This window comes from Telopea speciosissima, chromosome 3 (genome assembly GCF_018873765.1).
Source record: "Telopea speciosissima isolate NSW1024214 ecotype Mountain lineage chromosome 3, Tspe_v1, whole genome shotgun sequence".
In the NCBI taxonomy this organism is placed as follows: Eukaryota; Viridiplantae; Streptophyta; class Magnoliopsida; order Proteales; family Proteaceae; genus Telopea; species Telopea speciosissima.
In genome coordinates, this window is record NC_057918.1 from 22,803,194 (window position 1) to 22,827,949 (window position 24,756).

At 38.7% G+C, this 24,756-nt stretch overlaps 2 protein-coding genes across 2 annotated transcripts; one reads left to right on the forward strand and one right to left on the reverse strand.

Moving 5' to 3' along the window:
- The first annotated feature begins 542 nt into the window (after positions 1–542).
- Positions 543–10,204, forward strand: LOC122654054 (receptor homology region, transmembrane domain- and RING domain-containing protein 2-like). The gene is made up of 5 exons (XM_043848023.1): positions 543–720; positions 894–1,216; positions 1,399–1,626; positions 8,097–8,501; positions 9,341–10,204. Exons 2-5 carry the CDS (start codon positions 1,042–1,044, stop codon positions 9,901–9,903), a joined length of 1,371 nt encoding a protein of 456 aa, XP_043703958.1. The 5' UTR covers positions 543–720; positions 894–1,041; the 3' UTR covers positions 9,904–10,204.
- A 2,597-nt stretch (positions 10,205–12,801) lies between these two features.
- On the reverse strand, positions 12,802–22,971 carry LOC122654055 (protein disulfide isomerase-like 5-2). Its single transcript, XM_043848024.1, has 5 exons — positions 22,696–22,971; positions 20,606–20,709; positions 20,008–20,378; positions 14,706–15,013; positions 12,802–13,394 (listed from the first exon to the last, which is right to left on the reverse strand). The coding sequence occupies exons 1-5, from the start codon at positions 22,912–22,914 to the stop codon at positions 13,125–13,127; spliced, it is 1,272 nt and encodes a 423-aa protein (XP_043703959.1). The 5' UTR covers positions 22,915–22,971; the 3' UTR covers positions 12,802–13,124.
- Positions 22,972–24,756: the final 1,785 nt, after the last annotated feature.

Here is a 24,756-nt window from a genome sequence, read left to right on the forward strand (position 1 = left end):
ATCAAAGGAGATCGATAACGATTCTTGACAATCCGATATTAGTGGACCGATACAAATAAGGATAAAAATAGTAAAAAAAATCTATTTATTCTTAAAAAGAGATAAATCTGACCGATCCGTATCGGTATCCCCAACAGATTAGACATGCGAAGACCATAAAAACGTTTATGATTTATCCACTATGTTGAGTTGATGACTAGGAGGAGAGGATAGAATTGCATTAAAGCAATGATCCTATGGGCCTGAGGAGTATCCCAAGCTTTCCCCACTTAAAATTGGATTATTCCATTCCAGGCCCCATTTCACGGTGTGAAGGATATGCACGGAACCAATTGATTGTGATTACTTAACTTTATATCTCTCTCTCTCACTCGCTCTCACTCGTATTCGCAACGACTCGGAGTCAGCAGCTGAGATCCTCAACCCCGAATCCTTAAACCTCGCTGGGACGCTGTCACAAGTTCACAACTCACAAATCGAAACCCAAAACAAATTGATAAAGGAAACAGAACGAAAATCTCTGCGTTCCCCAATAGTAAATAAAAGAGAATTCTAATCCGAATAGAATGACCTGAACAAGGAAGGAGAAGGAGAAGCATGGAAGCTGATGTTTCGATCCATACAACAATACTTGTAAACCATATACCGTCGGAGCAGTTCTATCTGCCATGAGCCACTGCTCCCCTCCACCCCATCAATCCAACTAGTGGGTTTAATCAGGTAGATACACCAGTACTCTCTCGCTGTAAAACTTATTTGTTCTTTATCTGGGTTTCTGGGTTAAATCTCTTTTTTTTTTTTTTATGATGATTTTGTGCTGTTTGAGATCTGTTTCTTCTGTTATTGTTTTCTGAAACTGGTTATGCAATTTTCTTATCTTCTGTTGATTTAAGTGATGATAGGTAGAAGAAATCAAGAAGCAACCCGAGATGGATAACTGAGGATTTGGAGGGTTTGGTTTGACTTTTGACAGGTCCAATTTTTTCGTGCTTTTTCGATTGTGTGCGATTTTTTATATTTACTTTCTCTTCGCAACCGATAATGACCTGCATGGCTATGGGAAGTATCAGAACGGGTCAATATGTAGGGAGATTGGTATGTTATCTCCCTCTATTGTATGTTATTTTGTGTCTAATGGTTCCAACGGTGACTGCGAATGTGGTGTTGATTGGGGACAATATAATTCGGTCGTTTGATGACATCGAAGCGAACTTTGGTAAGCTAAAGGATCTTTGTTATTTCTCTTTAATTTTCAATTTCAACAGAAAGTTGTGTTGGATTTGGTCAATTTGCTTATTGCACGTACTAATGGAAAATTGACCTTACTATGGTAATGACTGTGTGGAATGGGTACATAAGGGTTGAAATTTATATGATTTTCCCCTCCTGTTATTACAGCTCCTACCGTCAAAGGATCAGGAGAGAGTGGGACCTTATATATGGCTGAACCCCTTGATGCTTGCTCACCATTGACTAATAAGATTGACACAGGCCGAGGTGCAAATGCTTCATTCGCATTGATTATTAGAAGTGGATGTACCTTCGAGGATAAAGTTAGATTTGCACAAGCTGCAGGGTTCAAAGCAGCGATTATTTACGACAATGATAATGGTGCTTTGGTTGCAAGTAATGTCCTCTTCCTTTGAGCAACTTGATTAATGGTGTCAAACATGTATAAATTTCTATTGATGTGACTCTCTTTCTCTCTCTCTCTCTGTCTCTCTGAATATGATGTTGCACCACCTTACCCTTGTTTTTTAACTCGTTAATTGTGCTTCGCGCCACTCACTATTGGCATGTTTTGGTCTTCATTGCCTATATCGCTCCTATATTCACTGAATAAACTTTGCAGATCCCATTTAGTTGGTATAAGGCTGAGTCGAGTTGATATTTACTGAATAAACTCATTTCTAATTCTATCTTTTTTACTCTTGCCATTCTATCTCACAACCACAAATGATCATTCCAAACTCTCTGGGATATGCATTCTAACAGCCAATAAGTCCATTGTAAGATCTTTCTTCTTTTTAAACTTTTACGGTAATCACCTAACTAAATAGCTTGTCCTGTTCTGTCCTTGGTGTAAATGTAAACTGATTTCTGATACTCTACTTTATTTTCTCAATTTTTTTCTTAGTCACTTTCATCTGATGTTTCTTGGTATGGCTTTGAAGTTTTATCTCACGATTGTTGATGCAACGCTGAAAATCTCGCTTATTCTTTTGAATTGGTACCACTTTGTTTTTTGTCCATTCATGCACCATTTCTTATTGCTAACAATATTGTTGGACAATTTAGTTCCCTTAGGACAAACCTCAATTGGGATACCATTTGGTTATGAAGTTTTTTAGTATTCATCTTTCTTAAAATCTATTGTGATCAAGTGGACCTTGGGGCAACGGTAAGGTTGCTCCATCGTGACCAAGTGGTCATGGGTTCGAGTCTCTGGAAATAGCCTCTCTGCGAAGCCGGGGTAAGGCTGCGTACATTATGACCTTCCCAGACCCCGTAGTGGCGGGAGCCTCGTGCACTAGGTATGCCCTCTTTCTTAAAATCTATGTAGCTTCAACAACCAAATGCTGTAGATTTTTTTTGGGTTTTTGCTCTATTTGGTGTTGTCCAGTTGTCCTAGAATTTACTCCCTTTATGGTTTTCATTTATTTATTAATTCCAAGGTTAATGCTTTGAATATTCTTTTATAATTTCATACAAATGTTCACTCTTGTTATGATCTAAGCCTCAGCTTTCCTCCCTCAGTTTAGCAAGAAAATGTGCATCTTTTCACCATTTGTAGGCTATTTTATAATTAGGCCATCTTACGCATTGAAGTCTTATTTTTTTTTGCTTTCTTAGCTTTTCTCTTAAAATGAACATATCTTTTTCGTGGTTTCCTCTTTCTTTAGTCCCTTGTCATGCCTCCATTTTGACCTCTTAACATTAATAGCTTTATGATTCCATCACCAAGTGATCTTTGTTTTGCTCTATATCCTCTGAGAACTTCTTTTTCCACCCTTTGACTGTGACAGGTCATCTAATTTCGCATAATTTTTTGTTTCCAAATTCCATTTTCTTCCTCTTTATTTATTTGTTTTTTAATGCACTAGTTTAAGTTTCACCTTCCAGTCTTTGGTGCAGATAATCTTTTCTTTCCTTTTTTCTCGTCTTAATTTACACATCTAGAATCATTGACCTTTGTTGTGGCTAGGCTCTCTCATAGGTTAACCTTTTCGTCATTTATCTTCCCAATGACCTAGGTGCTTGTTGGATGAATTTTGTCTTCATCCACTTTACATGCTCACTAGAAAGAAAGAGAAGACAATCCTTGTGACCTAAATGAGTGATTCTTGTATGACACTCCGTAAATGCCCTATCAGCTTTTCCAAGAAATCTAACCGAAATGCCGAATGCTAGCTCTTACCTGCACTAAATGCAGGACATCTGGCATCCACTTCTTCCTTTTTCTTTTTGAATTGATTACAATGGCTTTAATGCATTCAGTCTCTCTTTCTCATTGTCTTGTATCCTCCCTCCCCACTGTTGCAAATGTTGCCTGATTTAATGGCTCTTCCTTGTTCTTTCTTCATTTTCTTTATCTGCAATCAGAAACTGAAGAAAGACAACTTGTAATACAAGATAATGTATATCAAGATGTAGAAGGTGAAAGTCTTCCCGAGAGTATGGCCAAGGCTGTTGTGGAAATCACTAACAATCTATATTGAATTCTGAATATATTTGCACGTTGTACACAATTCCCTCGAAATAGAAATCCAACCCTCTAAACCTATCCCCAACAGCAGCTCCATGGAGAAGCCTCTTGATTCTCTCGTGGAAGATCATTATATCAAATGCAGACTTTTTCATCTTATTTTCTCCACTTCATTTATTGCTCCATTGTAAGGATGAAACAGTCTTATCAAAGGAGAATCATTTTTCTCTCATGGAAGATCATTATATCAAATGCTCCAGTCTCTTTTGATCCACTACCTGCATTATCCCGCACCATCCATCATTGCTTCCAATTCCCCATGTTTCAGTTCACCTGCTAGATCCTTTATTCTCAATCTTTGATTTTCTTTAGCAGTTCATTGGCATTTTTTTTTGTTGTGTTGGGGATGTGTCTTGTATTCGCATTGGTCCATGCAATTATTGTTGGGCTTGTATATGTTTAATTGGGTTGGTTTTGGGTCCATTACATGCACTAGGTAAAATTATAATTATGTGAGAGTTAGGGTTTCTAGGGTGCCTATTTATTTCCTCAATGGGGAAATCCCTAGTAGAGTAGATAGATCTCACACTGAGGTGGAAAGAGGTGTTGAACTTTTTTGGTTAATAAAATGTTCTCTGGTTCTCTTATGTAGATGTAGGCATCCGTGTCAAACCACAGTACATTCCTCCTGTTTGTGTGTGATTCCTTGTTTGGTTTCTTTCTCGTGTTTGCACTCAACGTAACGGTAGTATTAGAGCGAGGTTTAGCAAATCTTCGCAGGTTGTGAATGGAGATCTGGGGAATGGGTGGTGCACAAGGATTCTATGGGAAGAAGAGAAGACCTTTTGATGCAGTTATATCACCTACATGGAGTTATTTTATTAGAAATAAGCTTTGGTTTGGGTTATGTATGTGTTGGGCCTTTGATCTAATCATCTAATGGGTTTTCTTTGTAATAGGCCACTCTAATGGGCCTATAATATGGGTCGAGGTTTGGTGGGATGCTTAGTCATATCTTCTTATTCGCCATCAATATTCAAGTAAGTATTCCACTGTTTTCTGCGATTCTATATCCTGTCCAATGATTTCAATACAAGTGTTTTTTTTTGGTCAATATCTGCATTGGCAGTTAAAGTAGATCTGACCAGCACAGATCATCCCCATCTTTTGGGGCATTCAAGACCTCCCTAAAAGAGGCCTTCGGCCAGGACAAGACCTGGTGCAGATCAGTTCTGCTAATGTGGAGTGATATGGAGTTTTTTAAGATCTCCCAATTTCTGCGCTTTTGTTTCCCAGATTTGGTTCTTTGTTAATTAATCTCAATCCGACCATTTGATTGTCAATATATATTTGAAGATTTCATCTACCCTCCTAATAGTAAAATCGATCTGACTTTAAGGCTGGTCTGAGCTTGCAAATAGAGTTCTAGTATATTCTGATTTAAGTTCCAGATTTCACTATATTGTCAATTGGGTTAAATCTGGCCATTGAATCATCTCAGTCTTTTGGGGCTTTGTTAATCTAATATTATCCTACCATTGACCAGAATTTGTACCCCATCCGATAGGTTGGTTTTTAACCCTATTGTTAACCTATTTATATTTGGGGTTTGACTTGGGATCTTGTTAAAAGGGGTGTGTAATCTGAACCTGGGGTTCATCTTACCCCCTATCACCTTTGTTTGTTGGGAAGAGGTGAAAGGATGTAGGTCCGAGCCGCCCGAGGCTTCGCAGGTGGTGCAATCATTTTTAAGCAGTAACGTAGAAAGGAGAAAGGGGATGTGCGACATGTATGTCCCTGCGAGGGAGAAAAGCATGTTGAATAAGGGGATAAATTGTCAACTCTTATGCACTGAGTTTAAAGCGACCTGGATAAGACTATAGAAACGAATTTTTATCCCCTCCTGTTACTGCACGGTGCAGTACTGCATCGTGCGGCGCTGCAGAGGCCATGTGGCACAGCGGGCCCCACATGGTGCACATGGCCTCTGCAGCCGCCGCACGATGCATTACTGCACCGTGCAGTAACGGGAGAGGATAACGATTCCTATAGAAACCGGGATGCCATTGTTGCCTTGTTGGCGAAGTTGAGTTCCGTGAGGTAGCGATTGGAAAAACCCTCTTTTAAGAGAAGTTGAGGTCCATGAGGCAGTGATTGGAAAAGGAGGGAGTGAAAGCCACAATTTAAGCAGAAGAAAAAAGAGTACGCAGCCGAAGACGGAGAAGAGTAGATCACACAATGAGGTGGAGAGAGGTGTAGAACTTTTTTGGTTAGTAAAAAATTCTCTGGTTCTGTTGGGTGGATGTAGGCATTCTTGTCAAACCATAGTAAATTCCTCGTGTTTGTGTGATTGTTTGCTAGATTTTTTTTCTTCTTGTGTTTACGCACTCGACCCATCAGGTTGATGGGCATTTGTGGTTATTATGGTTTTGTAAAGGATTTGTATGTTCTGCAAACCAGAGGCCTTGTTCAATTTTACTCCTAGATGTGGTAAACTTACTCATTTCACATATGAAGGGGAGAAAAAGAAAGAAATATAACCTAATAGTCTAATACTGGTGGTGACATTCTTGACATATGTGAGTTTATTCGGCATCCCATTTTGTTCAAGCGGCAAGTTGGTATGTCAATATATCTTGCGGTAGGAGTTGAGGCATCTTGGAGGAACACCTGGTGCATAGGAGATCTCTAGGTGTTTTTGATTCTATGATACTTGAAGTAAGATGGTGGACATTTACATTGCATGTAATTTTCTGGCACCTGACACTGTCATTGGAGTTGGCAGGGGAGATTCTCACATTTTCCTCTCTCCTTGATTCACCTTTCCTTGATTCCTCACGATGATTGTATCAAGTTGAATTTTGATATGTGTTCTCTAGGTAAGACAGGGCCCAGTTGGTATTGTTGGAGCATTTCTTCGGACTCATTGGAGTGTTGATAGTCGATAACAGAGGCCACACTTGTGTCAGACACCTTTTTTGGATGTAAAATACTGGATTTGTATCCTTGTAGCTTAGATGGCAATGACTTGTGCTAGTTGTAGCCATTAGCCAAATCCTGGAATCGAATCCTGCTTCACCATGTGTACTATGTACTCTAATTTCCCACTTGGTGCACAGGCGACCCTTTGATGCGAGCAAAAAGCCAATTTCGATTTGAAAAAAGAGATTCTGGAAGTAGTAATGGCCGAAATTTGAATGCTCTTCATCTACCTGTTTTCCTTGATTGTTGGGGTTGAATTGGACTTGGGTTTTGGTTCTGAATCTGGCCTTGAAGGGACTATATGCTTTGGAGTTTGGTTGTCAGCTGCTTTAGTTTCCTGCTTTTTAATGGCATTCAAAAATTCTTCTTTCAGTTGAGGGGCAGGGGATACATGCCTCACCCAGGTAACTTAGTGAACTTGGTGACAGGCACAGTGTGGAGCAGTTCTATTGTTCTATTTGGCCTGCCACCTTAAATATTTAGGAATTGGAGGTTGGAGATATTTCAGCTATTTATTTGTGGTTTGGGTCAAGTTTTCTTGTAAGTCCATGGAGGTTTCTTCCCCTATAAGGATAACAAGGACAAAAGTTAGAAGTCTGTGGAGAGTTTATGTGGATTCTCCCATTGTTTAATTACCTTGCTGATTAAGTTGAGAAGGTTTTTTATTTCTTCCCTAGAATTGGATTGTCTGCACTCGTAGTACTCCTTGTACTTTTGAAATGTGAAGCATACTGGCCTCACATTAAACTTGCGCGATATACTTGAAGGTTGCTAAATGTTTACTTGATTCGCTTTAGGAAATCTCTAATTGCATAAAAAATTCGAGTGGATGGGATATATAATGCATGCTGACAGCATATAACTCTGATTTGCTTTGCATTAAACTGGGTAATGCTCCTTTTTTTTACTACAGGGAAATTGGGTCGATAAACTATGCTACTTATGGTCTCTTTTGGTACTCATCTGGATTGCTCTTTCTGGGATCTATTCCCAGTCGCTTTGTCCAAAAAACTAGAGCAAAAGATCTGCCTGGTGATCCTTAGGTTGCAGCATATCAGGTCGTGAACTCCTCACGTCAGGTCAAATATTTGCTACTGAAGTATTATAACGTAATCTGAAATTGTAATGTGTTTGTAGTTGGCCTGTAATATGTTGCAAAAATCCAGCAAGAGACAAAAAGAATCCCTCCTGCGAAAATACAGAAGCACCTTTACATTTATTGTTTCATGAAAGAACGATGTTCTCCTGCACTGTCAAATCAAAGTTCTTTTTTCTGGTAGTCTATGTCTATCATCTTATGGTGTGTGTAATTTCCTTAAGTAATCAGAATTTGGTTTTTTAAAAGGATGACAAACATTTTAAATTGAAACTGTACTCTTTTCTAATCCATTATCCTTGGAAATTGCAGTGGCAGGGAGTTCTGCAGGTATCAAAATACATGCTGTGTTTATCTCCAAAGCCTCAGGTGAAGCACTTAAAATGTATGCTGGCCTTCCCAACATGGAGCTGTGGATTATCCCTACCTTCGAAAACTCAGCATGGTCAATCATGGTCATTTCTTTTGTCTCTCTTCTAGCTATGTCCATTGTGCTGGCTACCTGTTTCTTCGTTCGCAGACGCCGTGTGAGACGAAATCAGTCTCAAGCTCCACGTCTTCGGGAGTTCCACGGCATGAGCAGCCGTTTAGTGAAAGCCATGCCTAGCCTAATATTCACGTCCGTTTTAGAAGATAACTGTACTTCAATGACGTGTGCCATATGCCTTGAGGATTATAGTGTTGGAGACAAGCTCAGAGTACTACCATGCCGTCACAGTATGTGTTCTCTGACCACATTATTTCTTCACTGTTGTGTAAATTGCTTGGTCAGTGCAGATGTTGCTTTGACTCCTTAAATTTGATCATTTAAGGAAGCTTGTCATTTTGATGGAACAGCTCAAGGTGGGTCATATAGCTGAAAGTTGTGGATAGGATATGAAAACTTCAGAAGTCTATGTATTCTTCCCTTTTTATTCTTTTTTGCGCTTTAGGGTTGGGGGGCGTTGAGGGGTTTAGGCAGTGGGGGAAGGGAAGGTGAAGGTTGCTTTAGAAGTTAGAATATTGGGAAAGACAATATCTTGGGACAACCGATATTCCTAGGAAATTTGATTGTGTACCAGGAAACATATTTATTTAGAACCCCTTTTCCCTTGTTGGAGCTAATAGAAGTAGCTATGACTCAACAGAAAAAGGAAGGGGATGTTGAATTGGCACTGGAAATGCCAAAATACTATTATTATACAGTTTTGTTGTTATAATTATATCTATTTCTAGAATCTTTTGCCTGACCTGAGAGAGCTGCTCAGTATAATTAAAATGAAAATCTTATTTTTCTTTGTTAGAACTCGGAGAAGTAGCTGTTGCTGTGAAAAATGGAAATGAGTGTCCGTTGAAGCTGAAAATAAGTTGTCTACTTCAAATTTGTATTTTGATTAAATCTTTGCCTATCCTGAAAACCATAGTAGAATAGTTTGGTGGACTATGTTATAAATTTGTTGCTATTGCTACATTCCTGATTCTTTATAAGTTATTGAACATCCAAAGCTTTAGCTCCTTTTCTCATTCATATTATATCTTAACGAAGTCGTCAACTCTGTATCTTGGGATTTTGGCAGAGTTCCATGCTGCGTGCGTAGATTCTTGGCTTACTACATGGCGGACATTTTGCCCTGTCTGCAAGCGTGATGCTAGGACAAGCACAGGTCAGTTTCCAGCATCAGAGCGCACCCCATTGCTTTCACCGGCAGCCTCCTCTTTGGGATTGTCATCTGCTGGATCATCATTTGCATCATCATCTTCAGCCATACAAATAGACCCAGCATTGTCGAGGTCCTCCTCTATATCTCGTGTTCGCTCCCTTGCTGGTACTCCCTTGCCTCAGTCTCTTAGGTCCTATGGCAACTCACCTGCCCTCTGCCCAAGCAGAAGCTCAGTAGATCTTAGGAATGCATCTTCCCAAAGATCTCGTGCTTCCCACCTAGCCTCACCCCACTCCATGGGCTACCCTTCATTTTCACCACTGAGCTCAAGATATATGTCAACTTATGTTCCAAGTCCGACCAATGCCTCGCCAAGTTATCTTGGGTCATCCAGTCGGCAGCCTAATATGCTGCATTGTAGTGAATCAGCAGCAAGTTTTTCTCCATTTGCCTCTGCTCAGTCTCTTCCAGGTTGTTGATATGAAGCACCAATACTAAATGGAGAATTTGATTTGTTATGAAGACTAATGAACTGATCGTGCTGACTTGTAATGAAGATTCATGTGCAGTTGATGTTGCCCCAATCATGCCAACCTCTGAAGCAACAGTCAATGCATGTATATTTCCTTGGGTTGTGATAGGTTAATGGCCTATGGTGGCTTTTCGTGCTCAAGTGATGATTGGTGCCCTTCCGACACAAAGGAACAGGTGTAAATTGTAACATAAGATTGCATAATTTTTCTGGAATTTGTGCAAGTTTTCTTGCCCTGAGTGATTCTTGTCTTCTGGTGACCTCTATGGTTTTCAGTTTTGATAATCTAGTGCTTTTTTCCCCTTATTTTCTGCATCTTTCTGTTTCTCAATTTGTCACATTAACTGGTATATCATTGTGAGGGGAATAGGGGATTTGTTGGTAATCGGGAATTCTATGAAAATTAGAGTTCTTGAAGAGTCCTAGAGTTTCATTAGTCTGCTCACTTATGAGTGCCTTGTCAACTTTGTATTGGAAGGGTGCGGATATTTTTTTTCACTAGGTTTAGTGGACTGTAATGCTTACAAACTTCTATCCATTGGGTGGGTTCTTGTTATGGAGGACTCCGTAACAATGTTACTAGTCGCCTTTCAATTCAAAATTAGCAAACCAAACGGGTTAAAAGTGTCAGGAGATGTCGAAAATTATGAAGATACTAACATAGAGTGGCTGAAAATAATTAGATGGGTCTGTGATTCGATATCTGGTGACACCGTCCTGATACTGGATCAGTGAACGATACAGAAATGTTATGGACAAAGGTTATAATTGTCAAAATACACTCAGATAAGCGTCGGGCTCCTCTACTGCCGAGGCGCAGAGTTGCCTGTACTGTGGTGTGCGTCCCAGACACAACAAGGTGGCAAAAGACCAACTTACCCTTGCCCGAGCGAGGGTAAGGTGGTCTTTTCTATCTTGCTGTGTGTGGGGCGCACAAAAATAGGGGCAGCTCGGAAGTAGAGGATCCAGATCCCTCAGATAATGGTATCTTTAAGAGCAAAAACCATGCGTAAGATGTCCAAGTGGAGGGGTACTTCCGACCCCAGACAAAGAGGGGTGAGGGGGTTGAGAGTTTGTAAAGGGACAAGAGTGCCATCACATGGGCACATCACCAGTGGTGACGGAAGACGGAATTCATGCCACTCCACTGGTGAAGGAAAACTTCTGCCTAAATTGCTTCACAAAAATCATATCATCTTTAAGTGCAGAACTGCACATTCATTTTGGGCTTTGATAATTGCTTCTTGACAGACTGAACTGGGCATGACACTTAAAAAGGGGAACTCTACCCACAAGAAAGAAGAAGGGTAGTCAACCATTTAAATCACACAAGGTATTCTCAATACAAAAACAAGGTCAATCTGTTCTTTGGTTTACTAAGTTACCTGCAACCTCACTTAGCAATCTGGGATTCCAGTGGAATGATGTTTTCACGGAAAAGCAAAGGTGACATGCATCTAATAAGGGAATGAACCGACTAGTAGTACACATCCCTAAGAGCTCAGCTCTAACAGAATAATAGCCCTCATCAATGGGAGAAAGATAAACTTAGAGCATGCCATACTCATCCCTAATTGCCTCCAGAACTCTTGGATGAAATACCTATTGTAGCTGCGCTTGAGAAACCCTGTCATGAAGTCCACATAAGGATGTAAACCGGTCGAATTCAGTCGGATAGTGACATTATCATATTCGTATCCGATTATATTTGGACCGATTCGGATAATATCCTATCGGATTTCGGACGGATTCGGATAGTTCCGGATTGTGATTTTTTGAATATATATTCTCTTAAATGGATATGAACACGGATCGAATACGAATTTTCAACTATTCGTTGACATCTTTTACCGTTTTTATGATGAAAGTTAGGGTTGAGACTTGAAAGTTCAGCAACTACCCTTTCTTCTACTCTTTTTTCTCTTTGATTTTCTTATGTTTTTTACATTTGATTTCATCTAGTTATTTTAATAGATATGTGATTCCATGTGTGACATTGCATAAAACAATATATATAACCAATAGAAAATCTAGAAAAAAAAATCACATTATCTTATAAAATTATAAAAGTAAGATAGCAAAATCCAATAAGGTAACTTAAAAGGATAGACGGACAAAGAGATATATTTCAAATATTTTATTACCGTCGGATTGCTAAACGAATCGATAATAATCGATCGGATAGGGGGATTATCATATTCGTATCCGACTAGTTTCAGACGGATTCAGATTCTCCTAAACAGGAACGAACGCAGATCGAATACGGATTTTTGAATATTCGTTGACATCTCTAGGTCTACAACAGCAATAAGCTTATAAGCAGTGTCATGTAGTGGGTGATAGGCCAACCTCTAAAAAGATGGTTGAGATGAGTATGAGCAAATAGAGGTTCAACTTCTGCTCAGAACAAATCTAGCAGCCATGAACTAAATAACTACCATATCAATGTAAACCATGTATGAAAACAATTGCATATTACTTTTCTCCAACATGCCTTAACAGACTGCAAGAAGATGGATTTTCATGACTGCCCTCTCCTAGCAAAAGGATCCTGATACCAAAACACTTCAATCTACAACTCTTTAGAGGTAACCCAATCCATATAGACACCAATAGAGACCCTTTTGCTAATAGTGGAAACGAATTGGGCCAAACACTTGTGCCTAGGCCAAGGAACCAGGTATAAGGCCAGATATCAGAACTCTAGATTTCCATTTGCTTGCCTTTTCTTGGCAAATAGTCACACCCTCAAGTCCACAATTTTCATTTAGCACTTCACTAGAAAAAATATGTAGGATGGATTGAGAAAGAAAGCGAAATGTTATCAATAAGAAAGCAGCAACCATTTAGCACCCAAAAATGTTATTTGCTCAGCAGGAAAAGTTGTTGGTTTTATCTTAAACAAGTACTGATAAAACAAATGCTGGTTAAGCTAACAGTGATATAATTATATACCGATGCAAGGGCTCACCCCAGAAACAGCAGGCTGGACATAAAATTAAATAGGGGCTTCTTGTATGTATTAGCAAGAAAACATAAGAAAAAATTTGCAGTTCTTATTTGAACCACCCCTTCCTTGCAAGCAGAGACCAAAAATTCTTTCTGCGAGAATTCTTGCTTCTTTGATATCCTCCAAGGAACCAAATCAAGAGTATCATCAAGCGTCTCCTAATCCTCTTTGTCATCTGGTTGATATGCTTCAGTGCTGCTGCTTTCATCATCTTCCTTATCTTTGCCAATGGTTAGGATAAGAATTAGGACCGCTACCATGAAGATGATCATAAACACCAGTCTAATGCCAATCTGAGATTTGAAGAAGCCCATAAGTGATGGACCACTAATGCTTTTCTTCTCTGTTCTTCCTTCTCTGTATCCTTCAATGAATCGTGTTATTTGGGACCCTTGATCCTCCTCATCAAGACTTTCTGAGCCTATAACCTTTTGCATGGATGAACCAAAATAAAACATGTCAGTATTTCTAGCACTGAATGGTGTGACAGTGATTTACCTATTAAAGAACTGAGAAGGATATGATTTATTTGAAAATTACACATTCAATATTCATATTTTATAGAATCAAATCAAAGATTCATGGAGAAGCAATCTATTAATAAATCTAACTCTATTTTTAGGTGTTTAGGGTCATTGGAGCCTCTATCTCTTCAATTTCCTATTTCTTTTAGGTTTCTTCATGTGCATACAAGAAGAAACCGAGGATAAGATCTATTCTTATGTCATTACCTAACTGAGTCAGTAATTTAGGAAAGGAGTAGATTTACTTATTTCTTTTAGGTTTTCAATGATCTGTTCAGAATAAATTGGATTGTACCCTCATACAAAATTTGAATGTTTTTGGAAGGAATAAAATTGTTATTTGGTTGCGAGGCTGCTGTCTACAAATCTGGTCTCTCTCCTCCTCCTCTTATCTATTTCCAGCTATTCTAACCTGTTGTGGGAATTGTTTTGTTGCTGAAATCTAATCAACAGATTTGAATCCTCTCTCCTTTCTCCTGACACCAACAACACTTCTGTATTCTCCCAAACTTCACCTAATATCAGGTATTTAGACCCTATCCTTGTTTTGGCCCATTACAAAGGTTATTTAGGGTTTTGGATCCCTTCTTGCATCATATAGATGCCCTTTTGCAAGTTTGTATTTGGTCAACAAACACATGTTCTAAGCTTATGTTGCACCATATGACTCATCAAATAGGTTAAACTTAAAAGGAATCTAAGAACAAGGTAAGAGTTTGTGGGTTAATATATTCATGTGTTCCCCCTCCCACATTAAAGCATATAATGAGTTAGAAAGGGGAATGGAACCTAGGCCAATCTCAGCTTTTCAAGTACTTAGTCAATGCCTAGGCTATAGAAAACGCCATAAATTATGGCGACTAGGCATTCTGATAACAATGTGGCAGTTTTGTAGTTAAGTACAAGCATGTAATGGATCCAAGAGCTCAGCCATTTGGGGTAATTTTTAGTTATTCATTTGTGGTGGGTAGGCATGGGCAACAGCTGGTTTCTCCTAAGTCATTTAAGTCGGTGTTTCTAATGGCATGTTATAATACACTTGTGGGTTGCAGAAATAGCTTATCTAACAACATATACAATCAGTAATTTTAGAAACTTACAGTAATTGACACCTCTGATGCATCTAAATTGTACAACAACAAATACATTTGTAACAAATATTAAGTTCTAGTCAAAAGTCAAATGAAACTAATTTTGATGATAAGAAGAACTTACTGAGAAATACTCTTCATTTCTATTCCAAACAATCATTTTTGGCAGTTTGGTCTTCTTATTGACATCAAATGTATCAGTAAAGTCTTCCCACTGCTTTAGTCCAACATAACCAAATATTAAGTCACGATTTGCAGACGCAGCAGCTTTGAGCATCTTGAATAATTTTAACGATTTCTCATCAGTCTCATCATCAACGATTGTAAGGACAATATTCCTCTCCTCATCTTTCAACAGCTTTAGTGTCTCATAGTTTATGGGCAAAGACAGCGGCAACAGATTTTGAATGATAAAATTCCCCAAGAATTCCTCTGCACATCAAAACAAGAAGCTCAATTGTCATTCTTGGTTTCTTGGGCATAACTATATTGACCATCATTTATGAAAAACAAATTGGAAGCAGAAATTGTAGCTTCCATAAAAGATTGCCCGAGGACTTCTTAAAGGAATAAATGCACAACAACAAGCATGTGAAGTTGTCAAAATATCCTACAAAAAACCTGAAATTAACTAATGCAAGACCACAGGATACGCCTAATCAAGATGTCCACACTAAAGATTGATTTTTTATGATCATCAAAGGTATGGGACCAAAGGTATAAATTTGACAGAATAATAATGATTCAGGGACATCATCAAACTCAACTAATGATCATTGCTTTTTTGAGGAACCTATGCCCTTTTGGCATGGGAGAACTTTGGAGCTAGCATCAAAGATATTAGTCTGTCTCATTCTATCCTAGTAGAAGAGGGAAGATTCCACACACATGGAGGTCTCACCGCCTGACCAGGGCCCTTGTCTGACTCTTCATCTGGATCCTATAAGAGGTTGATTCTTATGAGTTATTGGATGGATCATCTCGATAATGGTGGCTCACTTTGTGACTGTTAGTATGCTTCTAGAACACTGCATTCATTTTGTTGAAATAGGTTACTTATCCCCTATCCGATTGGGGTATTAGGACTGCTTCCTAACCGATTGGGGAAGTACCCCTAGTTAGATTAGGATGTTTCCTCTTTATTCCCTTTTATTTTTCTCTTTTATTTTTCTCCTTTTTTATTGTTTATCTCCCTCAACCGAATCCTAGTTTGGTATTCCTAGTTGTATTAGGAATCCCTAATATGATTAGGACTGAGGTTGATTCCTATTTGTACTTGGATCCTTATCATTCTACTTAATATAAATACAAGGCCTGTGTGATCTAAGGATCTACAGAGTCTTACCCTAATTCAATTATCTCTACATGGTATCAGAGCTAATCTCGAATTAGGGACCATCTCCCACGATATTTCAGTTTTTTCTTTTTTTTCTCTCTTTCTCTTCTCCCTTGTTCTCTACTGTCACATAGGGCAGCACTGATGAGGTGATCTTTCGATCCAGTTGCTGCCCCCATTACCTCATGGATGCTACTACATAATTCTGCTCGATAGGAACCAGCACTTCCAGCTTGCGCAAATTGGAGCTTCAGTTCTTTGAGGATTGCTTCCACTTCTAATACAAGGCATCATCTCCTTTTTTTTGAAGACCAGAAACTGCAGCAGGAATATCTTATTATTGCTTCATGTTCCTATCTCAGATCTGATCATAGTTTCAAGACCTCCTTGAGATCGATATTTACCAAATCAGGGTTTTTTCCAAACCCTGACAATTGTCGATCTAGGAGTTTGAGCTCACTACTGTATCTGATTTTTTGAAGGCTTCTTCTCCACCTATTTGGACCCACTCGACAGCAATTTGGGCTTCCACAGTTCAGTTTTATTGAAGAGGACCTCCTTGAGATCGATATTAGCAAAATTAGGGTTTTTTAAAACCCTACCTCTATCGGATTTAGAGCTACTGCAGTTTTTTTTGGAATCTGATTTCAGGAAGATTTTTCTCCCATTCTTAAGGGCTCCTTATCCTCAGTTCAAGTCCATTCACTGCAGGTTTTTTTCAGCCCCTTGGATCCTTCATCGATTTCATCAAATTCAGGGTTTTTTCAAAACCCTGACCATATCGATATAGGGTTCTTATTGGCTGCTGGTTCTCATATTTGGGATATCACTTGAAGATATTTTTTGGCATTCTCTGTTGCCGGTATGGGTGAGTCTACCAACTCTACAGCTACCTCGGATCATGATAGCAACCACAAGACAGATTATCACAGTTTTTCACATAACCCTATCAAACTGGATGGCTCTAATTACCTTCTATGGTCCAGATCAGCCTCCTTTGCCATTGCTGGCCGTGGTCTCACAGACCATATTGATGGTACTAGTGTGAAGCCCAGTGATAAAGGCCCTGCTCAGACTAAGTGGCTTGCCAATAATGGTGTTCTCATGTCATACCCCATAGGCTCTATGACTTCAGAACTACAGCATAATTTTCTTCTTCTGAATACTGCCGACCAGATTTGGGCTGCTTGCAAGGAAACCTACGGGCAGCTTGGTAATGATGCCCAAGTTTATGAACTTTGACAAAAGGTACTTCACACTACTCAGGGAGACCTTTCTATTTCGAAATACTATGCGTGCAGCCTGTGGCAACAGTTGGACCACTTCTCTGATTTTCACCCTACTACAGTTGATGACATTGCTTCCTATAAAAAACATGTGGACAATATTAGGGTCTATGACTTCTTGGCTGGCTTAAATGTGGAATATGATCAGATTCGTGTTCAAGTGTTGGGCCATAAATCTTTTCCCACACTTGAACAATCTTATGCCCTGGTGTCCTCTGAGGAAAACCGTAGGGCTGCCATGCTGCACCCTCCTACTACAAATAGATCAGCTCTCAGGGCTGCTGCCCCAGCCTCTTATGCACCTAGTGGCACTGCTTCTCTTGGTGATTCTACTACAGGGAATGTTGTTTGTGAGCACTGTCACAAACCCTATCACACCAAAGAGAGGTGCTGGAAATTTCATGGGAAACCGGTAGATTTTGAAGCTAAGCGGGCTGCCAAGACAAAGATAAAGACAAAGCCCAAGGCACATCAGACTGCGACTGTTACTGCAGCCCTTGCTACTGAAACTGGTCTATCCCAGGATGATATACAGGCACTCCTACGTATGCTCAGGTCTTCTGCTGCCACTGCCTCTACTACATCAGTGACTGCCAATTCTTCGGCTCCTTCAGGTTCACACTTTGCCCGATTTAGATGACTCACTCGCTGAATTTTACTCTTTGGAGAAGCCCAAAGATAGAGAGACAATGATAATGCTGCAATTCTTCCCTTTTCAGGTTCTCTGGGAGAGAATGACACGTCTAAAGCTAAGTTAATGCATCTATCTTCGAGGCTTCACTTAGATCTTGCTAGGCAGTGATCCATTTCATAGTGGAGGCTATTCTGCTAATGTCATTGGTCGGACACAGAAACGAAGGGAGATCCTTGGGAGATTCTCTCATCTTATTTGACGGGCCAGTCCTGAGACTGAATTTAGAGAAATTCAATGCCAAAATAAATTGTTAATGGTCCTTCAACTGCTCTGGTCAGAGTCTCATTTCTATTCTTTTCTTCTTTTTTCACAAGAAACACAAAGATTTACAATTTTGAAGCTAAATATTAATTCCTACATGATCTGAAACATGATGTATGATGACTGGATTAAAATCAAGTGTGCATGTCTTCTTGGATGCAAATAAATAAACAACAGAATTTTGTAACTCACAAAAAAATCGTTTTTATCTGAAAATTATCTGACTTTTTTCTATTACTTATATGATAAATAACTTACTAATATACCTTGACACAGTAGCTAAGACTAGTAAGCTATGTGTGACAATCAAAACATTTAATGTTTCTTAACATTGCCCCACCAGTGAGACACATGTAAAGATGATGCAGGCAATCCAAAATTGGATATATAGTTTATGGATAACCTACATGAAAATTTCCATAGCTCATTTGAGCCAAGTCAATTATAAAGGGCTAAGAATGTAGTGACTTCCTGTTTCAACCATAAAACCATTCCATACAAAGTTAAAATATTTTATATAGCCATATAGCTAAATAGATTTGGGCTGAAACTTACCACATGAAACGATGGTAACAAGGAAAACATGTCACAAACTCTGACCCTCAACCAAACAGACATGAGGCATATATTATTATATTAGGGCTGTAAGGCCTGTTAATAAAGTGCTACCTAAGTGGACCGTGTAGGAAACATTTGCCCTATAACTTTTATATTATCCCTGTATACATATTACTATCAAGTGTGGTACTAAAATAGTAAAATACCTCCTAATTCTAATTGTATTACAACAAACTAAATATTTGTAATTAGAACAAATAATTAGAAAATGAGTAATACAACAACAATAAGATGGATAAGATAAAGCAATCCCAAAGGCCTCCGACTGAAACTAAGTTCAAAGCTGCTTCAGAATCTTAGGACCAAACTTGAAAAAATAAAAAATAAAAAAACCCAACCCATGCATTAAACTTTATCCGTAACTAGACTAAATAATTAGAAAATGAACAAGTATAAATAAGATAAAGAGGAAGCAAAAGCACTGGGGCTTCTGTCTGAAACTAAGTTCAAATTTGCTTCAGAATGGGCAAAACTTTGGAAAGAAAAAAAAAACCGTGCATTAGAACTTAGATTTAAGACCATCACTTCAAGAGTACACATTTCCTAGTGTAGTGGCACCAGGAATTCCATTCAAGCAGAATATTCTTGCACACCTTCAAGATCTTAACGAGTCTGCACTCTGCAGTTTTCAGAGGTTGCAAATACAGGATAACTCTGTAGTGGAAGCAGATATGTGTTGAAGATTTGGTTGAATTTGGGTAATTTCAGTTGAAACATTTTACATTTAAAATTACAGATATTTTAGTTGAAATCACCAAAGATTTTGGTATCAACCATAACTGAATCAACATCAAAATCAAATCTTTCATTCCTAGATGACTCTTACTAAATAGTTGACTCTCCAAGGTTAGGGGGAATCCTAGGAGAATGCTCAGTTAATAGGACAGATCCATGCTATTTTCCAATTGGATATCTCATGAAAATGGACGGTGAGATCCACAAATTCACTTGCAGATGAAAGGCAAAAGAAAGAGTAGTTAGGCACTTAGGCTTCCTTAAAGTGCTCCATTATTTCAACCGGTCAGAGAGAGTTTTTACTTTTTTTTGGTTCATGCAGTTAGTGGCTATTATCTTATCTTGGTTAAGTATTTCCTTTTCCACTTGATAAAGCATCTAATCATTGCTCAGTATCATAAAGTGCAGTTGCAGAGGTTATGTGATAAGATGTATTAATAGTATGACTAGAGGGAAGAAACATAAGAATGCGAAAGAAAAGGGGCAAAAGAATCACCTTCAAAAGGGCCATAGAAAATGCTCTGCTCATCATAACTTGGATGGATGGCGACTAATGCAGGAACTTTGTCAAAGTCATAAGCTATCATAACTTCCTCTGAGAAACCCTTTGCCACTGAAAACCAAGCTTTTTGCTTATATTTCGTGGCCAACCCTGAGATTATGGATTCATCTAAACCAAAGCCAATATATATAGGAAAATTTGTGCCAGCTGCTTCAACAAATTTATTAATAGCAGAGTCTGACTCAAGAAGAGCAACATCAGGAGCAACAAACTTTTTCAGGAACCGAACAAGCAAATCTGCCTTCCTTGGGCCTGTATATTCCACAGGAGTACCTTGCATAAAGAGCTTTAATATCGGAAACCCACTGCATCATAGAACAAGTATCTCTCAATGTAACAATAGAAGCAATTAAAATTACTAAACGTATATATCTGAAAATAGCATGCTTAGTCCCATCACAAACACTAAGTGTTGCCTCAAACTCAATAAACTATCAAGTCAGAGCAAAGGGGAAAAACAAAATAGCATCAACTATTGGATTACAGTAGCTTATTTCAAGTAGGAAACTAAATAAAAATTAGAGAAGCATACTCAATTTCGTATTTTGATGCAAGTCGAGTGAACTTGTCAGCATTTATTTTTGCAATCACAATGGGCTTGTCCAGTCCAGCGAGTATAGGTGCAGCCACATCTAACTGCACACCGCAGTTAAAGTTTCAATTATTACTATTTCAAAGTTCAGAACTGGTTGCAATAAAAACAGTCTTCAATACAAATAAAAACAAAAAGAATAAGGAGTTTCATACTGTCATTCTATAGTACATCTAGGATGAAACAAGATTTATCTTTACCTAAATAGAAGGCTAACGAGAAAATTTTAAATACTGACAACATTTCACATAGAAAACAAGTCCATAATATGATTTTATTACGTCAAGAAACAGGTGATGGTAAATCAAGACACAATTATTGACTTTATGATTAAGTCTACATTATACAGTTGGAAGATTATTAGGGAAGAACTGTGTCAAATCAAAATGGAAATAAATCATCATCAAATATGTGCCTATTGAGAACTCTTTAAGGTTGGCTACATGTAAGGGTGTCAATTTGGAACCGAAACAGCCATTTAAAACCAGAACGAACCGAATCGAATCGAAGAAGAATCAGTTCGGTTTTGGTTTTAAAACAAAGAATCTTTCGCGTTTCGGTTTCAAGGGTGAAATTTTTTGGTTAGAACGGAACCGAACTGAATATACTATTTTGAACCAAACCAAAAAAACCTATGTACAGATATAAGTCCCATCCTATTAGCACCCATCCCTAAACTTGAGTATACTGGTTACTTTGGTCCAAGTCCAACTATATGGGATGTAATATTGGAAGCTCTAAGGTGTGTCTTAAGGAATACCCAGAGTTTCAAATTATCGAACCCAGAATCAAAAAGGGACAAAAAAAAAAAAGGAGCGTCGAAATGTTGTGGTCCTAGGAAAGGCCCAAATCTATAATGGAAAAATAGGAACTTCAATGAAATCAAGACCTCCTATGTGGGTTACCAGTGCTGGGACCCTATGAGTTGTCTTAATCAAAGACCTTATAGACATTACACAGGTTACTGAACAACAGGAAGACGGTAACTGTGGGTAATGAGTTCCAAGATAACCATGGTTGGACTGTTGGGATCAATGTTAAGGATTCCAAAGATCCAAAGCTCATTTCTAGGAGTAGACATTCTTTGTGGCTTTTTTTTGGGGCTTCTTCATGATCTAGGCGATTCATTCTTTAAAATCATTACATGGGTGAGAAAGGATAGCCTTTCCATTTTCTTTCTTTTCTTTGTATGATATCCTATGGCGAAAGTCAATGCTCATGACCTCTCTAAGCCACTAAAATCTTCATATTATACCCTATGGGAAAATAAATATATCATAAAGGCGCGACCAAAATATTCTGCTATGAAGTAGGCAATTTGAAGCAATTCATCAAATTGAGCATTTGTCTCCAATCCCTGGACAGACCTTGAGAAGGTTTTTTCAGTTCAATGCAGATTCCATGTTACTGATGCCTGACAAACAAAACATAATAAACTATTGAAGCCTATACAGCATTTGATGCCATCTTGTATATGCAATGCAAATTTACCCTTCTTAGGTTTTGCAGAAAAATTTTGATGATACTGATTCCGAAGATTGGTTGAAAATTAAAAATTTATCCATGGAGTTGAGTCCATATGGATTCCTTGCACTTGGTTTGGTTTCCTAAGCTCTTACACCCCAACCCACCCCTCCCCCAAAAAAGAAAGAAAAGAAAGAGCTTTGGTTTTTAAACCAAATTTGTTTATTCCCCATCAGAAACTGGGAGAAAAAAAAAGAGTACATTCATATAACTCTTCACTGGAAGAACTAAGTGTGTTTCCCCCTTCATCCCCCCCCCCCCCCCCACGGGATTTACGCTGATATGGGTACCCTGAGTATTTGATCAATATCATTGTCTCAATCCATAATATTCTTGATAACTTCGTAAATGAAGCAGCAAATAAATCTGAATCCATATAAAGAAGGAGAATTTAATCTATCTCACGTAACCATTTCATTCCAAGATCTAAAACGATAGACTATAACCTTAAAACGAATAATTTTGAGATGGGTAAGTGGAAAAAGTAAGATTGGTAGATAAGAAACCTCAGGAGCAAGCCTCTTGCAGTGACCACACCAAGGGGCATAGAAATCGACGAGAATGAACTCAAAAGCAGAGATGGCCGAATCGAAGTTTGACTCGTCGAGCTCCAACACGGACCCATCAACTGGGAACTCATGAGAAGAGACGAAACAGCAGATCCATTGAAGGGAGCAGGTCCACGCAAGCAAGAAGACTAGAAGAAGAAGAGGAGGAGGGCGCATCGTTGATCGATCGGAAACTGAAATTTGTTGAAGTTTACTCCTTCCAGACACTTATAACGGTTTGTACCGCTTTTTTTTTCCCCCTCTTTCGGTAAGAAGTAAGAACAGGCAAGAAGAGGAACACAAAGTAAAAGGATCGCCAGAGTGACCTTCAGCTCCTATGGTTTTACAGTAATTGGAATCTTTTTTTATATACTTAGATTGGAATCTTTCTTGACCAGATTAGAATCAAAATGGGGGGAAATTTACCTTAATCTCCTTGATTTAAAAAAAAATGTAATCAATTATTTGCACTTCCACGAATTGGATTGTTGATCTGTAGTCAAGAGTCAAGACTCAAGAGTTGCAGAGAAGATTATTTTTAGGGTAAATTACCCATCACCTCTTAGTTTTCAGTCGAAACTCAGATCACCCATTAGGTTTTTTTAAAAACTCAAATCACCCATGTATGGTAATGGTTTTAGTCAGCTATTAGTTAGTTTTAGTCAGCTATTAGTTATTAGTGTGAAAAGTATTATTTTACCTTTGTACTAAAACAACATTAGAATTAAATTTACAATACCACCCTTCCTTCATCTTCAACATAAAATACCCTGCCCCTTTCCTGCAACTCCGTTAGCAGCATCACTACCGCCGCTACCGTCAGCACACTTCGTGGGGAAACGGTGAAGATTTAAAGAAACTTGCAATTCTTCTCCTTTTTCTTCTCTCCGGTGAACTCCCTCCTCTGTTCTTTCTTTCTCCCCAAACCAGAATCCTACTAACCGCTTAGCTCAAGCTGAAGAGAGAAGGGAGAGAGAAAGAGGCAATGGTATCGGTGAACATTGTGACTTACGGAACTGGGGAACTGGGTACTCTGTCCAAGTTGCTATTGAGACACTGTGGAGGACACTTCCCTCTTATCCTATACGATAGATTCCCCAATCCCCAAGGCCAAGAGCCTCTTTTTCGAATCTGTGTTATTTCCAGCGTAAAACTGAAATCCAAAACCTAGAAAACCTCCCCTGGGTTTCTAAGTTCCCTTCTCATTCATTAATAAAACAACCTATAAATATATCCAATCATCTAGATCTTTACTCCCATTTCACAAACCACAACCATAAATTCTCAGATTCCCCTGCTAAAATGATCCCTCCGATTTCAAAGAAATTAATCATCCAAACCCTCAAAGCCCATTTCTCGCTTGATTCTCTCAAATACCCATCTCGTCCATCTTCATTAACTTTTATTCCCTGGTAACCATCTTCTTTGATCTACTTTCTCCTTGTTTTGATCATTGATTAGATCTTAGTTGATCATCAATGGAAACCAAGATTGTTACTATTGATTCCTACAAGTCCGCCAGCAACGACGTGGGCAGTATCCCTTCCTCTGGTGTTTCCATCGTCCAAAACTCGGTGGTGCAGTCTTTGGTAGCTTCTTCCGCCGCAACCATCGCTTGCTGGCTGTGGAGCTTCTTCACCGCGACGATGTGCCCGTCGGAGAGCTGGTCGATGTAAAAGGGGTTTGTTTAAGAAGAAGGTTGAAGATGAAGGTGATGTTTGAGTTGCAGGTCAACTGAGGAAGAGGATTGATTTTGGGGTTTTTAAATTAAGGGTAAAATAGTAACTCTACACTGGTCAAGGGTAGTTTAAGAATTTAAATTTATTTAATTGGCTGACATCATCACTTAACAATATAAAACTAACATTAGGGAATAATTTGTCATTTTGAGGTCTAAATCAGAGATAATCTGAGTTTCGATTGAAAAGCAGTGGGTGATGTGTAATTTATCCTCCCTTTTTTTTTTCTTTATGTCAATGACCTTTTAGAAGATCTCACCAATAATACCCCCAAGAGATG